At 33.7% G+C, this 21,347-nt stretch overlaps 1 protein-coding gene across 2 annotated transcripts in view; it reads right to left on the bottom strand.

Moving 5' to 3' along the window:
* Nucleotides 1–21,347, bottom strand: part of LOC126883509 (neuralized-like protein 2) — a 44,626-nt gene that overhangs the window by 2,049 nt on the left and 21,230 nt on the right. Inside the window, exon 3 of one of the 2 annotated variants that reach the window (XM_050649119.1) lies at nt 12,978–13,130. In XM_050649119.1, coding sequence (XP_050505076.1) covers nt 13,015–13,130 — 116 coding nt within the window. In that variant the 3' untranslated portion in view covers nt 12,978–13,014. The remainder of the gene's footprint in view (nt 1–12,977; nt 13,131–21,347) is intronic. The other variant, XM_050649120.1, reaches the window with a different exon arrangement.

The raw sequence follows: 21,347 nt of genomic DNA, 5'->3' as shown, positions 1-21,347 counted from the left end.
TTCAATTACCCCCGTCGTACGCCTCTGGTAATATACAGAAACGTTTGTTTAACATAATTTAGTAGTTTGTATAGTACCTATACTTCCTGCCAAGTATGAAAAGGATACGTCGAATAGTTTAAAAATGCTGAGCAAAAATACTTTTTAAATTTGTAGATAAAACACCTTGTAACACAGTAAGGAGCTACATTTTATTTAAGTGTTTTAGGTTAAATCTTTGTATTTTGTACTAAGGTTTCTCCAGTTACTATATGGACAATTATTAATGAAACACCCTGTATAATTTTTTCAGAAAATACGTATTTAGCTAAAATTTTTGGCAACAATTATTGTTCAGAAATCATTTCTTTGTGGCATTTTTCAATGTGTTTGTGTGTGTTAATTTTTTATTTTTGTTATTGTTTTAATAAAAAATTTTGGAAAGTAATAAGTATTAAAATTAGTTTAATAGTTAAATTAAATATAAATAAACTGTTTAAAGTATATTGATTTCGTTGAAATCATATAATAGAAGTATAACTTCTTACGTGCGTACAAAGTACACACATTCTTTTTTATTTATAGGACACAATATAAAATTATAAACTGTTTTGTTGTTTCAATTCCTATGCCATGAAAGAATTTTGTAATCGATTTTAAACTCATATAAATCAAAGAAAATGTTTAAAATGGTCAAAAATTTATTAAACCTGTTTCGGAAGAATAATTGTGATATACAAACCTTAATATAGCTAATCTTATATTACCTTAATAAAATAGGATTATATTAACTTATCAACTTCTTAAAATATGAAATATTAATAAGCTAATTAAAGTAAACTAAAAAATAAAAAATAGAGAACAGCCCGGTTTGAACCGGGGACCTCTCGACCTGCAGTCGTATGCTCTATCACTGAGCTATATCCGCTGCGCTGTTGACTAACGTACTTCACAACGGGATCTAAATGTCTTAAAATGGATTAAAATGCAAAATGAAACTCAATGCATCCATGTAAAAACTGTTGAATATTGCATTGTCATCGAGTTCTGAGTTATTCTGAAAATTTCAGATGTCTAGGTAATCTGGAAGTATGTTTAAAATTGATTAGAGGATATTTCTGGACACAGTGACAAAGAACAAGTAAAGTAAATAGACAAGGCGAAAACGGCGGGTTCGTTGGGAAAAATATTCCCATGAGATTTTTTTGCATAATTACATTCGTGAGACATCCCAGAATAAGGTTCAAGAAGTCGCCCACATGAAAAGTAGGCCAAATTTTTTTTAACAATTTTTTTAATCAAATTGCAAAAATCAATATTTTTGGCCCGGACAATTTTTTTGTAGGTTTTTTGGACCATTCTGGATAAAAAAGGGCTGTTATAAATTGTCTCTAAAGTTGATCGTTTTCGAGTTATAAGCAATTTAAAATTGAAAAAAAAAAACGAAAAATGGCGATTCTCAAAGCTTAATAACTCGGTTAAAAGATATTATTATGAAAGTCAGAAAGTGACTAAATCAAAGTTCAATGCCCCCCCTACAAGATCCTGAAGAAATTTTTGTCATTATTTTATTCTTCTTCTTCTTAACGTGCCCTATCAAGTCCCCTTGACGTTGGCGATTAACATGGCGAAACTGTCTCTGTCTCGAACTATTCTAAATAGGTGTTCTGCTTTCTTTATTCCTGTCCACTCCCGGATATTCTTCAACCAAGAGGCCTGCTTTCTACCAATTCCTCTGCGTCCTTCGATTTTACCCATCATAATAAGTTGAAGAATATTATACCGGTCTCCCCTTACTACGTGTCCAAAATAGGCCATCTTTCTATATTTGATGTTATCAAGCAGCTCGCGGGTAGCATTTGCTCTCTTTACTTAAGAACTGCCACATTTGTCAGCATAGCCGTCCATGGTATTTTTAGAATACGTCTGTGCAGCCACATTTCAAAGGCCTCCAAACGGTTAATGGTGGATATTTTTAATGTCCATGCTTCGACACCATACAAGAGGACTGACCAAATGTAGCATTTAATCATGCGCTTTCGAAGTTGAAGTTGCAAGGTATCATTACAGAAGAATGACCTCATTTTTAAAAATGTCGTGCGGGCTATCTCGATTCTACATTTTATCTCTTTATCTGGATCTAGTTGTTCAGTAATATGGCAACCAAGATATTTAAAACTGGGTACTCTTTGAATCATATGACCATCAACATATAACCGTGAATCTTGATGGGCCAAACGGCTAAATACCATGTACTTTGTTTTTGAACAGTTTATATTTAGGCCAAGCTCTCTTCCCGCTCTGTCAATGGCATTTAAAAGGTGTTGTAATCCATTCATATCATCACTTAAAATAAGTGTATCGTCTGCATATCTGATTGTATTTATCAGAATTCCATTAACCTTCACACCCCATTCCAAATTATGCAGCGCTTCCTTAAATATTCTATCTGAATACAAATTGAACAACAGTGGGGACAGTATACAACCCTGTCTGACGCCTCTTTGTATTTTGCATATTTCTGTTGATTTTCCATTTATGCAAGCTGTCGCTGTTTGACGCCAGTATAATTTTTCTATGATTCGTACATCTTGACTATCAACTCCTTTATCCTTTAGTATTTTAATTAATTTGTGATGTTTGACTCGATCAAAGGCCTTCTCATAGTCAATAAATACAGCAAAGACGTCTTTCCTTTGATCTCGGCATTTCTGCAATAACACATTTAGTGCAAAGAGTCCCGGGTTCCCAGTCCATTTCTGAAGCCAAATTGTGTTTCATCCTGGTCTTCTTCACATTTATCTCTGATTCTACTGTGGATGATACGTAGAAAGATTTTCAAGGTGTGGCTCATAAGGCTTATCATTCTATAGTCGCTACAGTTTTTCGGACGTTGTTTTTTTGGTAGGGTTATGAATTCGGACTTTAACCAATCTTCAGGGATATCACCAGTCGAATAAACATCATTGAAAAGTTTAACTAGTATTCCAATGTTTTCCTCATTTATGAGCTTCAACATTTCTGTAGGTATGTTGTCGGGACCAACGGCTTTCTTGTTTTTTGCCAATTTTATAGCATGTTGTATTTCTGATTTTAGTATTTCTGGTCCTTCACCTTCATCTAAAGTGTCCAGTTCTTCGGGTCTATCATCATTATACAGTTCATTTATATAATTATACCAGGTAGTTCGGATTTCGTGTTCGTCTATTATCATTTTTCCCGACGAATCGGTTATAGTATGTGGAGTTTTCTTATAATAAAGACCAGCTACTTCTCTAACTTTTTTAAACATATTAAACGTATCATGTTTTTCATTCAACTTTTCTAATTCCTTGCATTTATCCTCCATTCATTTTTCTTTAGCTACCTTTATTTTTTGTTTAATTAGTTTTTGTTTTTCTTTGTATTCTGTTTTGTTATCTTTCAGTTTTCTTCTCTGCTCCATCAATTCCAGGATTTCATCAGTCATCCATTGTTGTTTTTTGTGCCTCTGCATCGTTGTCGTATATTTTTCCATTACTTTCCAGGTAAGATCTTTAAACGTGTTCCATATTTCTGTATTGTTTTCGTTTGTTGAATTCTTTAGCTGATTATTCAGGTCATTTTCTATTAGCGTTTTGTTGGATGCTGATATATGTAATTTTGGTGTTTTGGGGTTTTCTTCGACTTTTTTGAGCTTCACTTGGATGTCAGCTATTAGAGGGTTATGGTCTGAACCGATATCTGCACCAGGATATGTCGTTGATCTCTTGACACCATTCTTAAATCTCTTGTTTACTAGAATATAATCTATCTGATTTCTAATTATATGAAGCGAGTTATCTCCTGGTCCCTTCCATGTATATAATCTTCTTTTGTGTAATTTGAACCATGTATTTGCGATTATCATGTCATGTTCTTGACAGAACTGGTATAATCTATCGCCTCTTTCATTGCTCTCCCCTAGTCCATATCCAGCTATCAGGTCAGATCTTCGTCCTTGACCAATTTTCGCGTTAAAATCTCCAATAATATATGTGATTTCGTTCCTTTTTAGATTGTTAAGTGTGTGTTTTAATTGACTATAGAATGATTCAACATCATTGTCATATTTCTTTTCTGAAGTAGGGGCATATATCTGGATAACATTGACATTAAATGGTTTACTATTTAATTGGAGTATCGCTAGTCTGTCATTTACAGGCACAAAATTTTTTACATATTTCTTGAATTTAGATGTTATAAATATGCCAACTCCATTCCTATGATGTACGTCATCTTCTACACTTCCAGAATAGTATAGTGTGCCTTCATTTTGTTCACATGTTCCCGCTCCAGGCCAGCGGAGCTCACTGATGCCCATTATATCAATTTTTAAGCGTTTAACCTCTTGAACTAAGTTACTGAGCTTGCCTGCTGCATAGAGGCTTTTAACATTCCATGTGCCTAATCTGATTGTACTGCTAGACATTTTTAAAGTTGTCGTACTTTTTAAATTGTAGGGGTTTCGTGTGGTGACGACCGGGAAGGCCCTACAGTCTGGTGCGCACCCTTCCCTGCCGGATCTTGGTTTCCGAGATCCATGATCAGTAATACTCTGATTATGTTTGGATTGCGCCATGTTAACTTTACTCGGGAGAAATAATTGGAGTGGTTTCTCGTTGCCTTCCCCAATGATTTTTCTGGTGCATTAGGTTTACTCCTGTGGGTTGGATAATCGGAAAGGATTTTTGGATATTTGGTAGGAAACTTGGATCGGGACATGACCTCCCCTATTTGGGTTTGGGGGATAGCCATGGCTTGCGTGAGCAGGGTCGCGTCCCTGAAATAGATCTGACTTACACCGGGGTCGTATAGGTGTATCATTATTTTATTACTAAGCTGTTATTTTTAAGTAATAATATTGAGCGCCATGCACGTGGTAGCCGGCCGTAAATGCTGAGTGCGAGAGAGATGCCACTCCGGCAGTCCAATTGTGCATCTTACTTGCACTCACATTTACGGCCGCCTACCACGTGCATGGCGCTCATTATTATTACTTAAAAATAACAGCTTAGTAATAAAATAATGACAAAAATTTCTTCAGGATATTGTAGGGGGGCATTAAACTTTGATTTAGTCACTTTCTGACTTTCATAATAACTTTTAACCGAGTTATTAAGCCTTGAAAATCGCCATTTTTCGTTTTTTTTAATTGCTTATAACTCGAAAACTATCAACTTTAGAGAAAAATTATAAGAGATCTTTTTTATCCAATGGTCCAAAAAACCTACAAAAAAATTGTCAGGGCCAAAAATATCGATTTTTGCAATTTGATTAAAAAAAATTTGGCCCACTTTTCACGTGGGCGACTTCTTGAACCTTATTCTGGGATGTCTCACGAATGTAATTATGCAAAAAAATCTCATGGGAATATTTTTCCCAACGAACCCGCCGTTTTCGCCTTGTCTAAAATAAAAACGTTTTAAAAAGTGATATTCTGCAATTTTTTTTAATTATCTCTTATTTCTCATTTTTTCACCTAGTAAATATTACAATTAGAATTATTCTGAGGTTCTGAAACTGTTTTCTTGTGGCATGTTAAGTTGAATGTTATGTTTATAATGGGATTAGCCACAGTTTGGTTGTAATGACAATATTACATTTTTACCTAAAAAATATTTGACGTTTTCAAAAGATTAACGAGAAAAGAAATTGTGTTGAAAAAGGTGTGTAAAACCGCAACTTTAATCGGTCATTTCAGAAACAACATGAGTAAATTTTTGACAATATTGAAATTTCTTCATAAATCAATTTTTTATACCGGGTGGTGAATTGGAAAACGGGCCATAGGAAACTCAATGTAAAATTCTAAACTGATTAATTCCTGCTTCCCTAATTATTTTACATCAAAAGACATCAGAAACTATTTGTAGAGGACTGAAATCTGTATTCAAAACAACTGTTAAAATTATTCTACGAATTAAACATGTTCCAAAATTTTGAAAAATATAATACATTTTTCAGAGAACTACGCCAAATTTAGGCCACACGCAGTGCAATAATGTGTAATAACGGTTGCGTTCGGTCACAATGAAGATATTATACAGGGTGTAACAAAAATACAGGTCATAAATTAAATCACATATTCTGGGACCAAAAATAGTTCGAATGAACCTAACTTACCTTAGTACAAATATGCACATAAAAAAAGTTATAGCCCTTTGAAGTTACAAAATAAAAATAGATTTTTTCGAATATATCGAAAACTATTAGAGATTTTTTATTGAAAATGGATATGTGGCATTCTTATGGCAGGAGCATCTTAAAGAAAAATTATAGTGAAATTTGTGCTTCCCATAAAAATTTTATGGGGGTTTTGTTCCCTTAAACCCCCCAAACTTTTCTGTACGTTCCAATTAAATTATTATTGTGGTACCATTAGTTAAATTCAATATTTTTAAAACTTTTTTGGCTCTTAGTATTTTTTCGATAAGGCATTTTTTATCGAGTTGTTGCTTCTTTTTTAATATGTTTACATAAAAATCTTATGGGGGTTTTGTTCCTTTAAACCCCCCAAATGTTTGTGTACGCTTCAATTAAACTATGACTGCGATATCATTAGTTAAACAAAATGTTTTTAAAACTTTTTTGCCTCTTTCTATTTTTTCGAGAAGGCAACTTTTATCGAGATATGGCTTCTTTTTTAATACGGTTCAAAATATACCTAAAAATGTAAATCGTACATAAATTTTCATATTATTACCAAGTCTCCATAATCGTACTTAACCATGTACAAATATGTGGTGGATTTGACAAATATTCAAAATATCTCGATAAAAACTGAATTTTCGAAAAAGTACTAGGAGCCAAAAAAGTTTTAAAAATATTGTGTTTAAGTAATGGTACTACAATAATAATTTAATTGGAACGTACACAAAAGTTTGGGGGGTTTAAAGGAACTAAACCCCCATAAAATTTTTATAGGGTGTCCAAATTTCACTATAATTTTTTGTTAAGATGCTACTGTCATAAGAATGCCATATGTCCATTTTCAATAAAAAATCTTTAATAGTTTTCGATATATTGGAAAAAATCGATTTTCATTTTGTAACTTCAAAGGGTTGTAACTTTCTTTATATGCACATTTGTACTAAGGTAAGTTAGGTTCAATCAAACTATTTTTGGTCCCAGAATATGCGATTAAATTTATGACCTGTATTTTCGTTACACCCTGTATATTTTTTTTTATTTAGCTAATGCCTCGACAACTAATGGCCATTGGCATGGTAGGTACGGTAATTTTGAACAGTTAGGTACCTAATAGTGTCATGTGCAGTGTGTGTGTGTTGAGTAAGTGTCTTGTTACTTTGCAAAGTCAACGTCATTGTCTTTGCAAAGAGACGCTAATTTTTATTAATAATATTTAAATAATACTTAAACTGTCAATATTTTTATTTTACCATTTATTGTTTAAAAAACAATAAAGTTGATAAAATATCCTCGGCTGGAGAGAAATTATTAATAATAACGACGTTTTATTCAGTCAATAGTGTGCGCACTGTCAGTTAAATAGTAACGTGTGGCCTAATTTTTACGCACATACCTACTGTGGCAAATTATTATATTTTTCAAAATTCTTGAATGTGTTTAAATCGTAGAACAATTTTAACTTTTGTTTTTAACACATATTTCAATCCTCTACAAATAGCTTCTCATTACTTTGATGTAAAATAATTAGGGAAGCAGGAATTCAACAGTTTAGAATTTTACATTGAGTTTCCTATGGACCGTATTACGATTCACCACCCGGTATATGTGTTAATGCACGTATGTTAACGCACCATTCCAAGCAGAAACAACATCAATTCCGACTTGCTGTAATAAACAGCAGCTTATATCAAATACCTATTCCATTTTAAAACCACATGAGTGATCGACTCATCTTCAACTTCAATCTTCAACAGCAAAATCTTTAACTTTCACTTATTTCTGTGCAGGAGCCTTTTTATATACGTCAACTAACCTACAACATATGCAAAAAGTCAGGGGATGTTTTACGACTACCAAGTCAAGCCCGAAAGTGTTGTAATGAAGTTGCTTAATTTATTATGGATTATATCAAGTCTTGAATCCTGGACACTCATTGAAGCAATGGAGAAAAAACTTGAAGCCTTCGAGATGTGGCTATACAGGCGAATCCTAAGGATATCATGGACGGACAAGATAACCAACGAGACCGTATTACGAAGATTGGGCAAAGAAAGAGAGGTGATGTATACCATTAAAAGGAGAAAGTTAGAATATCTCGGACACATAATGAGAAACGGCACTAAATACAGATTACTGAAGGTAATCCTTCAAGGTAAAGTATTCGGAAAGCGAGGAATTGGGAGAAGAAGAATATCAAGGTTAAATAACCTGAGGAAATGGTTCTCCACAACAACAACTAATCTATTTAAAGCATCAGTTAATAAAATATTTATAGCCAGAATGATCGCCAATATTCGAAACGAATAGCCACTAAAAGAAGAATATCACGTCTTTAGAATATTTTTGAATTTAAAAAGTGGTGGTCTAAATACAGTAGACTCCCGTAAGTCCGGCCTCGGTTAGTTCGGTCTCCGCTTAGTCCGGCCGGCTCTCTGAGCATTAGTCACACACTTGGCGAGCGCCAGCCAGACGCGAGCTCTGCCCATCAAAGCACTTCTACTGCTTGACAACACGCCTACTCACCAGGAAGGTCTTCAGTGTCTTCAAAAAGAAATTAAACTGCTGTTCCTGCCACCCAATCTAACCAGTCTTCAACGGCCAATGGACCAAGGGGTCATTGAGTGCTTCAAGAGAAAGTATCGCCGAAAACTGCTTTTTGAAGTTCTTTCCAAACTGGAGGTTGATGACAACTTAGACCTCTTAAAAATGCTGAAGTCAGTTAATATGAAGGATGTTGTGTAGATGTCGGCCAAGGCATACGACGAAATACCACCGTCGACGTTTGTAAAGTCTTGGAAACAACTTTGGCCAAATATAGAAGACAAGATTGTCCAAGCAAACACATCAGCAGATGAGCCAAAAAACATTCTTGTTAACGAACCTGATGGCAATGCAGCTCTATTGTACGACCTTCAGCAACTACGGAACTGTGGTCCCATTGTTGAAGAAGATGTTTTGGGTGGATCAACTTTGAAACGGAGCTACAAGACAAGGTTTTGAACGACGACGAAATCTCCGAGTGTGTCATTCGCCAAGAAAATGAGAAGGATAACGACACATATGCTTCTGAGAATGAAGAGGAAGATGAAGAAAATAAAATGAGCCACGCTGAAGGCAAAGCAGCTTTGCAACTGGCAGCTACCTACGTCGAACAGCAAAAAGAATCAACTGCCATCGATGTAATGATTATTAAAAAGTGGCGTGGCTTTGCACATCAAAAATCATTGGAAAAGAAAATTCAGAAAAAAATTACTGGCTTTTTTAAGTGTTTAAGAAGTCAAACCACCAATGTGCAATAACATTTTTAAATTTTATTAGGCCTAGAATTCTGTAAGTATTGTTTTGTAGTATTTTTGTAACGGTCTATCTTTTCATATGTGTTAAATATGTCAGAGTATTCCTCTGTGTTGTCTCCTACTTAATGTACAAGTGTTTTGTTTTTGTTAGATCCATACAAACAATAAATGGGCATTTTTGAGATAAGCATCGGTTAGTTCGGCCACTTTTAAGTTCGGCCTAGGGTCCGGTCCCGAGGTGGCCGAACTTGCGGGAGTCTACTGTATTACAAAAAAACATGTTTGTCTACGGACTCAATGGGCAGAAAACAAGAAAGGGATAAAAAAATCACTTACCAGATTTCAAACTACCATTTTTCTATTCCTCAAACCAACCAGGGACTGTAACAGTATCGGAAAATATTAATGGTTTTGCCACCAACAACTTTAAAATTAAAATAAATGATAGAATTCCATTTTTACCAACATGCCTGGCCTATCCGAAATACTTTCTTCACGGTACAGTACAGAGATTGAATTGAGATACAGTATTGCTCATGATCATCTTTCAGTGCGTCACAGTTTTTCGATTTCTTTCTAACGCATTAAATTGTATGTGACAGAAAAAAAAGGCACGTCGGTGATTACATTTCGTCGGTGACATTTTTATAACATTTATTTTAGTTATTCTAGTTGTCGATAGATGGCGCCATAATAAAAAAATATTTTTTTTTAATTAGATATTACAAATATAATCTGTATAATTTATAAGACTATACAAATCAAAGAAAATACCATTTTATAAATGCAAGAAACACATTTGATTTGTTTTTATTCCAAATTGAAAATAAAAGGTGACAACTGTCAGATTTAACTAAAATGTCATGTTAGAATAAATGTCATAAATGTGTATTATCACGGACTTACCCTTTTTCCTATCATTTGTTACGCACTGAAAAATGATCATGAAAAGGACAATACTACATTTACATTAAGGTGATACAGTAGCGATCAACAGGTAGCAAAAACGCGTTCTAAGATTGCGGCTGTAATTTTGAATATTTTTTCGAGATATTTGGCACACGTATCCGTAATATAATAAAGAATGGCGGTACAGAGCCCAATTTGAAAAATATATTAATATGTGGAAATTACTCTGTAATTAAATACAATATTAAAAAAACGAGTCTGTACCGCCATTAAGAAGAACAAAAAAATACACTTTGTTCAAATAAACTTTTTTATCAGACTTTTTTTCCATCGGATAAAAAAGTTTATTTGAAGAAAGTGTATTTTTTTGTTCTTTTTAATGGCGGTACAGGCTCTTTTTTTTAATATTGTAATTAATTACAGAGTCATTTCTACATATTAATATATTTTTCAAATTGGGCTCTGTACCGCCATTCTTTATTATATTACGAATACGTGTGCCAAATATCTCGAAAAAATATTCAAAATTACAGCCGCAATCTCGGAACGCGTTTTCGCTACCTGTTGATCGCTACTGTTTCCTCTTAATGCACATTGTGTTGCCAATATTAAGATACGAGTTATTATAATATATTTGGAAGAAATTTGTGGTGCAGTGGTTGTAGTAACAACTCAAAAATGAAAAAAAAGAGCTATCACAGTTTTTGTTGAGAGGGTTGATTGGAAATTGTTATAGATACCTTAAGGTAATAGTATATTACATACCTAGCGGGAAAGTACTCTATTTCAGCCGAGCGGCAAGGTAGTTTACCGAGGTGCGAAGCACCGAGGTAAACTACAGACGCGAGGCTAGAATGAGTTCCCGCGAGGTTTGTATACTATTTTACTCACAATCGGTTAGTAGTTTATGGATTTCTAATACTCACAATCTACCAATAATAATTTCGTTTCAAATATCTGTATCCATTTTCATTATGTGCTAAGATGAATTATTTTAAGTAACCTGTGAGATCGTTGCTAGGTAACAAAACAAGTTTGTTGAATCTGACATTTAGGCGATACACGACGCCATTAATTGTACATATAATCAAATTGTGTTTATTTTACAAAAATGTCTGATAGTGAATTTGAATGTACGCCACCAGAACTGCGGGTAGCTGCAGAGAGAGCTACTGAAGGAATAATTCCTGAAAAAAGCAGGGAGAGGTATGAAAACACCTATGAACTATACAGTAAATGGTGCGTGGCTAAAGGTGTGCAGCATACCTCTGAGACGGTACTTCTTGCTTATTTTTGTGAAATAAGCAAACAAAGTAAAGCCTCCACATTATGGTCAAGATATTCTATGTTGCGAGCAGTATTAAACTTTAAGCATAATGTAGATATTAGTAAATACGCAAAATACCGTAGCAGAGGGATATGTGGAGAATTCATTACATGGACAAATAAAAATTGCTAATATATTGTCTCATGTAGAAAATCCAGAAACGTCGGCGTCATCATCTATTTCTGAAGCTCATAATTTTGAGCAACACGGTCTTACTTTAACCGTTAATAGTAATCATAATTCCAATGTAACTATTAATATTTATAATTCCAAATAGTTTTCTTTTTGTTATTGTTGTTGTTGTTTCTTAATTAAATAAATGTTGAGTGGATTCTATTCTTTCTAAACCATCTTTTAATCAAAAATGACATTGACATTTGCAGGTAGAAAAGTGAAAGATGCTAGCCGGGAAAGTACTTTCCCGGCTAGCTGGGAAAGTAAAGTAAGTAATAAGTCGCTTCCTGATTACTTCAAAGGTTAGAAATCCATAAATTACTAACCGATTGTGAGTAAATACTGTTTTATATGGAATTAAACCACAATTGATTATGTACACTTACTTACTAATCTATTATAACATATTATGTACATACTTATCTATTGTAATTTTATACGTTTTATGTTTACATTTTCATGAAATTGCATGTATGCATTTTATATGACGTGGCTAGAGTATAATCCCACAAAAAATAAAGAAAGCTTCCATTAAAAAAAGAATATGTGTGTACTTTGTACGCACGTAAGAAGTTATACTTCTATTATAATATAATCTAACTTCATATTATGATTTCAACGAAATCAATATACCTATCTACTTTAAACAGTTTTTTTGTATTGTATTTAAATATTAAACTAATTTTAGAAAGAACAAAAAGAATACCAAAAATTAAAAAAAAAAGGATATGACTTGGTCAGGATTTCTCGGACATAGTTACAATCACGGTGACAGGTACATTAATTGAAAATAAACATTTTCAATAATACTTATAAGGAGGAAGACAAATCCAAAGACCTAAAAATTATAATAAATATATTTACTAAAAACACTAATAATATATTATTTTCACGCACACCTTATTTGCGCTACATAACTTAAAATATGTTGCGACTAATACCATACTGTCGGTGTGCGCATGCGCCAGGGAATGTAAAAATTCACTCTCGTGCCTAAAGAAGTATAACTTCAAAAATAAATGACGTCATCATGACATCATGGTGTCGTCATCATAGTTAAGGTTATCCAAAACAAAAGCAGAACTACATTTGAAAATTTAAATATATAACAATATACTTACAATTACCTTAAACCATACATCAGTATAGGATTTTCGTTCAGGTTTGGTACAGCAGATATTGTTTCAAAAATTTTGGAAGAGGCAAGGAAAGAACAGCCTTTTTTGAAATGTTATGTAGAATAGCATCCCTGCAGGCGGATTGAAGTGAAGGAACTGGAAAATAAGATACAATCAAAACTTGCTGGTGTGAGGACATCCTAAATATGTTGGCAAATGTAGATACTAAGTACAGTGTAATTAGGGGGTACAGAGTACAGCCCCTCGTCCCCACAGTAGGTCCATTTAGAGTGAGGATTTTCACAACTTAATTATTTGTGCAAATGCATCCCTGTGCCAACTGTTAATCTGAAATAGCAGGTTTAAAGAAATCGCTGACCACACACCTGTCAGCCTCCCCATCTCACCTCAAGATAAAGAGAAACATATACAGTCCACAAACAAATTTTTAAATTTGTATTTACAGTAAGTTTATCCTGTTTTTAATAAACTTAGTTGTATGTAAATATTTTAAGACTTACATCCTTACACGTGAATATTAAATAAAACTTAACTCCCTTAAAAAGATAGTGCACTGCTAAGTATTATAGAATTCTATCTGCAGAATTCCCCGAGACCCAATCCCTCTAAAACCCAAGTCTGCGCTTTCCACCTTCGCGCAAAGGAAGCCAAGCGAAAACTCCAAATTGCGTGGAATGGTAATACACTAGAACACACAGACCAACCTACACACCCAAACTTATATGGAATCATCTGATATTTCTTATTATTTCGTGCGAATTTAGAAAAACGAACACACGAAGTCAAACAATATTTGTTTTAAAGCAATTTAATAACAAATACATAACAATTAAATAAAACAATAAAGTATTTAACAAACAAATTAAAAGTAGTTGTTTTAAAGTCAATAGCATACAAAATTGCAATGTAAAACGAATAATGTTTAAATTGTTTTTATTTTTTTTTGTATTTTGTGGTAGTCAGTGTTATCACCTCTAGTCCTTATGCAAGCTTCAGTTTGCGTGGGCACGCTCCTAATCAAATTATCAACATTTTGTTGTGGTAGGTTGCTCCATCCTTTATTAGCAGCTTGTACTAGCCGTGCAGTGTTTTGTGGATTATCCCAGCGAGCTCTAATTTTTCTTTTAAGCATATCCCACAAATACTCTATAGGATTAAGCTCGGATGAGCAGAGCAAGCAGACCACTCCAAACAAGGGATACCTTCTGCTTCAATGATGTCTGTAGTCACTCTAAGGGTATGTGGGGTCCATTATCATGCAATAAAATTAAATTTTCTCCTGTTGCACCTCTCCAGAGCCTGACTACAGGTTATCAACATATCTGTGAGCAGTTAAAGTTAATTGGATGAAAATTAAAGGAGTTTTGGGAGGAAAATTAAAAAATTAAAAAAAAAATTTTAATATATAAAAGAATTTAGATGTGATTTATTCATTTTAAGGGGTTGTTATACCCGATATCTGTGGCTTTTGCCCAGTATCCATGTATTTTATTGTGTCGTTTAGCAATTGCTCTTCTATGAAGGTTTTATAAGAGGACGTAAGTTTTTCACTCATTTTTTATAGGTATAAAAAAATCTTATCTTAAATGTCCTTTTAGGAAGCTCTGATGATGGCACGTTATGTGTTGAAAGTACTTAGCTGATAATAAAACATTTTTTACACACTATCAAAAGTTTTTTGAGAACATACGCCGTTTGCCGTTTTGATTTACAATAAGCCAAGTGGCTGCAGTACAACCGGTTCACAACAGACGGCTTCCAGGAAAAAAAACCCATTTCTCGAGTCATTATTTTTTCGCCCGGATCTCTTACGGTCACTTAGTCCTCCTGTATTCAAAAACAACTTATAGGTCTGGATCCCGCGTATGAAAAAAAAAAAGTTGATTAATAGCAAGCTGAAAATTTGTTAATAGCTTAAGGGTGTCTAGTCGGATAAACTTTGATATATGGGAACACTGGAACAGGGGCAGTTTTAATAATAGAACAGGTTAAAAATTTGGAACGGTCAGATCACGAAAACGGCAGATTTATTTTGTCCGACAGAATAGACTTAAACTCTCCGAACAGAGATTAAACGCTCATGCAAAAATCAGACTGCTATTTATCACCTGTCATAATTCCGGTCATTTGACATATTCTACATGTTCCACTCATTAAAACGCCCATTTGGCGATAAATAGCAATCTGATTTTTGCATGAAAGTTTAATCTCTGTTCGGAGAGTTTAAGTCTGTTCTGTCGGACAAAATACATGTGCCGTTTTCGTGGTCTGACCGTTCCAAATTTTTAACCTGTTCCACAATTAAAACTTCCCCTGTTCCAGTGTTCCCATATATCAAAGTTTGTCCGACTAGACACCCTTAAGCTATTAACAAATTTTCAGCTTGCTATTAATCAATTCTTTTTTCATACGCGGGATCCAGACCTATTATTAGTATGATACACAAAAACACGCGTAATATTTAACAGTTACAGCAATTCAAAAATACGAGCTTTTTCTACTCCACACTTATGAAAAGCAATAAATAATATGAGCATATGGTTCCTTTTTTCTGTAGACAAACTAGACTGTACACTGTACATGTCAACATAACTTTCAGCTGCATTCAGTTTGTCAGCTATACAAGCCTCATTTACACTTGTTTCAATATTTACGGCAACACTAGTTTTAAAAATACATTCAACAGCCATTTATTGGTCAGGCAGAAGTAATCAATGCAGCAGTTAAGTAACCGTAACATTCAATTGTTTTGTCATACCATACCCCATTGACTCGTCTGTTTTTTAGCAATATTAATATGCTCTCACACTTTTGTATATGAAATGAAATTACTACTACGCATTTCACTTTACACTCTGTAGAGTCCAAAATACCAGGAGAGAGATAAAAAAATAGTATAACTCTTAAAAAAATTTAAATACACTTATGCAAATGTTACTTTGATAACTTCTTCAAAAGCAAACATTTTTAGAGCTCCGTAAAAATAGCAGAACAAAGGACCCCGCAGAAACCTTATGGGAAATGGCTCTCTGTCAAATGCTCTGAAACTTTGGGTTCTGGTAGTCCTTGATGTGTAGAACAAAAGACTCAATGGGCGCGTAGCTGCAAAAATTCATGGTTTTAAGATATAAGCCTCTGAAGTTATAGGTACAGTGAGAACGTTTGAGTTGGAATAAATTCATTTACTCGAGAATGGGCGACTCTGGAGATAAATTACAAATCAGGTCGATTTTTATTTATAAATTATAATTTTTTGGCATATATATCATACTAGTGACGTCATCCATCTGGGCGTGATGACGCAATCGATGATTTTTTAAATAAGAATAGGGGTCGTGTGATAGCTCATTTGAAAGGATATTAAATTCTCTATTCAATAAAATAAACATTAACAATATTATTTATAAAGGGTGGCCAAAAATTTTTTTGAATTAAATAAATTGAGACAAAAAGAAGAATGTATATAATTTATTTAATTCGAAATACATTTTACTGCTGTCCGAAACCAGGACATTTGTTGTCCGAAACCAGGATATTTATTTGATAAATAAAAATATTGTTTTTCGCTTATTTCAATATTAAAGCTGCCACCCACCTGCCTCTTAGCAGTTTGAACAGTTAATTTACGCGAAAAGCAATGTCTATTTTTCAAATTAACATTTTTTCTGTTTTCTGACAGCAGTAAAATGTATTTTGAATTAAATATATTATATACATTCTTCTTTTTGTCTCAATTAATTTAATTCAAAAATTTTTTTGAGCACCCTGTATAAATAATATTGTTAATGTTTATATTATTGAATAGAGAATTTAATAACCCTTCAAATGAGCTATCACACGACCCCTATTCTTATTTAAAAAATCATCGATTGCGTCATCACGCCCAGATGGATGACGTCACTAGTATGATAATATGCCAAAAAATTATAATTTATAAATAAAAATCGACCTGATTTGTAATTTATCTCCAGTCGCCCAATCTCAAACGTCCTCACTGTACCTATAACTTCAGAGGATTATATCTTAAATCCATGATTTTTTGGAGCTATGCGCCCATGGAGTCTTTTGTTCTACACATCAAAGACTACCAGAACCCAAAGTTTCAGAGCATTTGACAGAGAGCCATTTCCCATAAGGTTTCTGCGGGGTCGCTTGACCCGCAAATATTATTATTTAATATTATTAGAATATATACTAATTATAATCAAATAATTTACTTGCATTGTAGAAATCTCTTGATGAGTGAGCAATATAGATTTGGGCAGAGTAAACCTATGTCTATAAATCTTGTTTTGCACTTGTTTTGTCATGACTACATTGTCAGAACTTTCGAGGTTGGGTACCAAGCGCATTCCATTCATACCGATTTCTCGAAGGCCTTTGACATAGTAATCCATTCTCTGCTCACCTTTAAATTAAGATGTATTGGCTGTCCTGAGTGGTGTCTTTCATGGTAAAGTATCTCGATGAAAGAGTAGTTTGTTTTTATAAATAGTTCACTCTCGACTCCTATATTGGTGAGTTCAGGGGCCCCACAAGGTTCCAAATATGGTAATAAAGTTTTGCCAATTTTTGCTATTTGCTGATGACCGTAAGCTTAAGCCATACTTCAAAGTTTCAAACCTGGTTCTCCAACTGTCTAAAGATCCAAGAAGATCTGACTTCCCTATATAATTGGTCTCTTTTCAAAGGTCTCCAGTTGAAAAAAGATAAGAGTTTTGTTAAATTCTTTAACAAATCTAAAAATAATGTTATGTGTGACATTAACCCTCGTAAGGCGGTGCTTAGATTCTTACGTAAACAACGGTGCGGGGTGCATTTGCACCCCATCTTTATATCCATTTTTTTTATATGTAAACGTCGGAAAAATTGATTTAAAACATAATTAGGACTTGTTTATTATCAGATGAAAAATAATTTTACAAAAAAAGTACAGTAATACCTCGACTTACACTACCCCGACTTACGCGAACCCAGAGTTACGCGATTTTCAAATCTTGTCGATTTGTTATTTGATAGGCGATTTTAAAATCTTGTTGATTCATTATTTAAGCACCACACAATCGTTTAGTTATCGACGAGATAGAATTTCCACCCACACACTATTGCTCATCCAATGTATTATACATGTTTGAACTTTTCACATGGAATCAGCGATTTTATTTTGTATTAGGTATTTCTTATCTACAGTTTTGTCTAATGGAGTGGGTGTTTGTAACTTTTATAAAGGGATTTTTTGTTTTATATCTTATCTAAGAAGACTGGAAAGAGTAATAATGTCATCCAAACATACATACAATATACGAAATTATACCCCGACTTGCGCGAATTCGACTTACGCGATTATCGCTCGGTCCCACCTATCGCGTAAGTTCGGGGTATTACTGTACTGTTCTTACGATGTCAGTTGGACAAGTATAAAAACAAAATTCGACACCGATTGTCGGCACCGTTTGTAAAACATAGGCGGCGCAATAGAAATTAATGAGTAAACTTTTATTTTTAAATTATGGTTCAATATTTGTTAAACAGTAATAATGTTGTTAACTGTTCACATTTCTTTATGACATTGACACCAAAGATAATTAAAAATACATAATACAAATGAAATTTAACGTGCTTATTAATTTGAGAACTAAAGAAATAAGACTACACTTTGAATATACACATAAAATACATGAAAACGAACAATTCCTCTTCCAGTCGAATTGTCTAATTCATGACTAATGAAGAGATCACTTTTACTACTGTATAGTATTTTTACTACAAAAGCGATATTATGTAGGTCAAAATTTTTGACGTAAGAGAACTGTCAAAACATTAGAATGTGACTCTTCATTATATCCATGTTTATAATAAACATGGCAATAATGAAAATTCACATTCTAATGTTTTGACAGTTCTCTTACGTCAAAAATTTTGACCTACGTAATATCGCTTTTGTAGTAAAAATACTATACATAGGACATATTTTTGACAAGTTGAAATATATCACTATCCGTGTGTTCAGAACTTGATTCGACACTTGTCGTGTTTATAACTACCACACCAATATTGGAAAAGAAGTGAAAGGCGCAATTTACACAACAGTTATCAGACCAGTAATGACATAAATACGCGGCAGAAACACGACTTGATACAGAAAGGACAGAAAGAATGCTAGAAACAGCAGAGATGAAAATACTTTGAAAAATCGATGGGATATGGGAAGAGGTAGAAGTGCAGATATACGACAGATATGCAAGGTGGACAACATCAATAACTGGGTAAAAAGCAGAAGAGTATAATGGAACAACTACATGAGCCAAATGACAAAAAACAAAGTAGTAAGGACGGCGAGAGACGGATCCCCAATAGGAAGACGATCAGTTAGGTCTGTATCCCGCGTATGAAAAAAAAAGTTGATTAATAGTAAGCTGAAAATTTGTTAATAGCTTAAACGGTGTCTAGTCGGATAAACTGTGATATATGAGAACACTGTAACAGGGGCAGTTTTAATTGTGGTTAAAAATTTGGAACGGTCAGACTTAAACTCTCCGAACAGAGATTAAACTCTCATGCAAAAATCAGACTGCTATTTATCAGCTGTCATAATTCCTGTCATTTGACATATTCTACATGTTCCACTCATTAAAACGCCCATTTGGAAATAAATAGTAGGCTGATTTTTGCATGAGAGTTTAATCTCTGTTGGGAGAGTTTAAGTCTGTTCTGTCGGACAAAATACATGTGCCGTTTTCGTGGTCTGGCCGTTCCAAATTTTTAACCTGTTCCACAATTAAAACTTCCCCTATTCCAGTGTTCCCATATATCAAAGTTTCTCCAACTACACACCCTTAAGCTATTAAAAAATTTTCAGCTTGCTATTAATCAACTTTTTTTTCATACGCGGGATCCAAAACTACGTGGGAAGACCACGAAAACGATGGAATGACAACTTACTGGAGCCACATTGAAAAACAGACAGTCATGTCTACACAAGAAGAAGAAGAAGGAAAAGAAGAAGAAGACATTAATATTGGTGACAAAGCAAGATAATATTTTTATTTTACTTGAACTTGAGCTACACAATTTTTCCAAATGTCACTTTTGACTTGTAAGTATATATATTGTATTAAAACAGAAAATAGTGAAGAATTACCAAGAATGATGGAAGCACTAGATAGTGAGTGAATCGACAAAGATGGGACTGAACATCGCTTACAGTAAAACAAAAGCCATGACTAATCAACAAGGAGAACCAATAATTACAGTGGCACAAACAAGAATAAAGCAGGTAAAAGAGATATTCTAGGACAAATCACTAAATTAAATAAAAAAAATCAGACCGAAGAAATAAAAAAAAATAATAAAATTGGCCTGGGCATCACTCGGAAAACTGTCTTTTATTCTAAAGAAAAAAAAATACCCCCAATACCTAAAATCAAGAGTCTTCAATCAATGTACACTCCCTCTCCTCATATATGGCTCTTAGACATGGACACATACAAAGGAAAATATGGAAAAAATAAAAATATGAAACATGAAAAATTCCATTAATTACATTATCCAATCAGCGGACTGAGCAAATTGACGTCATTAAATCTCGCATAATATATGGGACATCCTGTATAAACAATACAGTTTCAGTATAATACAATACAATAAAATTTAAAATTGATCATTAAAAGTATATAATACTTACAAATGCAATTTAATGTGCTTATTCATTTTTTAAGTACTAAAGAAATGAGACAAAAAATGTATTATAAAAATAAAATAATTGTAAGTTATGACGACGACACTGTTTATTTAGTGTTTATATTGCTTGCCGCCTTTGAAACATGAGAAGGTATTTTGACCAGATAACGATATGATTTGAGCCTAAGCACTTCCGAACAATTTGACCAATTACTCTTCAGTATTGCCCAATAAGATACGTTAGAAAGTAGTAAGCCACACCCGCGTCCATGTGGACTAATACAAGGAGTGATCAATTTTGAAGCAAGCAAATGTTTATATGGTTTATCTTTATTTCTATGCTCTTCGTAGAATTATTGACCGGACCCCAAAAATGCTTCTGGTCCAACTGACATCGTAAGAACAGTACTCATATCTTCTTAAAAAAAAATATCGTTGCAAGACAAGCACATGAAATTTTTCACAGAGTGCGCAACACAAAGTTTTTACACACAATACCGTTAAGTCGGGACTTTCGGTCTTTTTTCTCTGATATATAACAAAGACCTTGTCCCTTAGCTCTCTTAGCTCCAGGTGGACCATCAGAAACGTCCAATTTAAGATATGAAATTTTTATCATTTGTACCCTACAGTCATTTTTCCAAAAAAGCACTTAAGCGCTAAGAGTTTTAA

Source organism: Diabrotica virgifera, chromosome 4 (assembly GCF_917563875.1).
Source record: "Diabrotica virgifera virgifera chromosome 4, PGI_DIABVI_V3a".
Lineage (NCBI taxonomy): Eukaryota > Metazoa > Arthropoda > Insecta > Coleoptera > Chrysomelidae > Diabrotica > Diabrotica virgifera.
The sequence above is the reverse complement of the archived record's forward strand: the minus strand, read 5'-3'. Positions and strand labels throughout refer to the sequence as shown.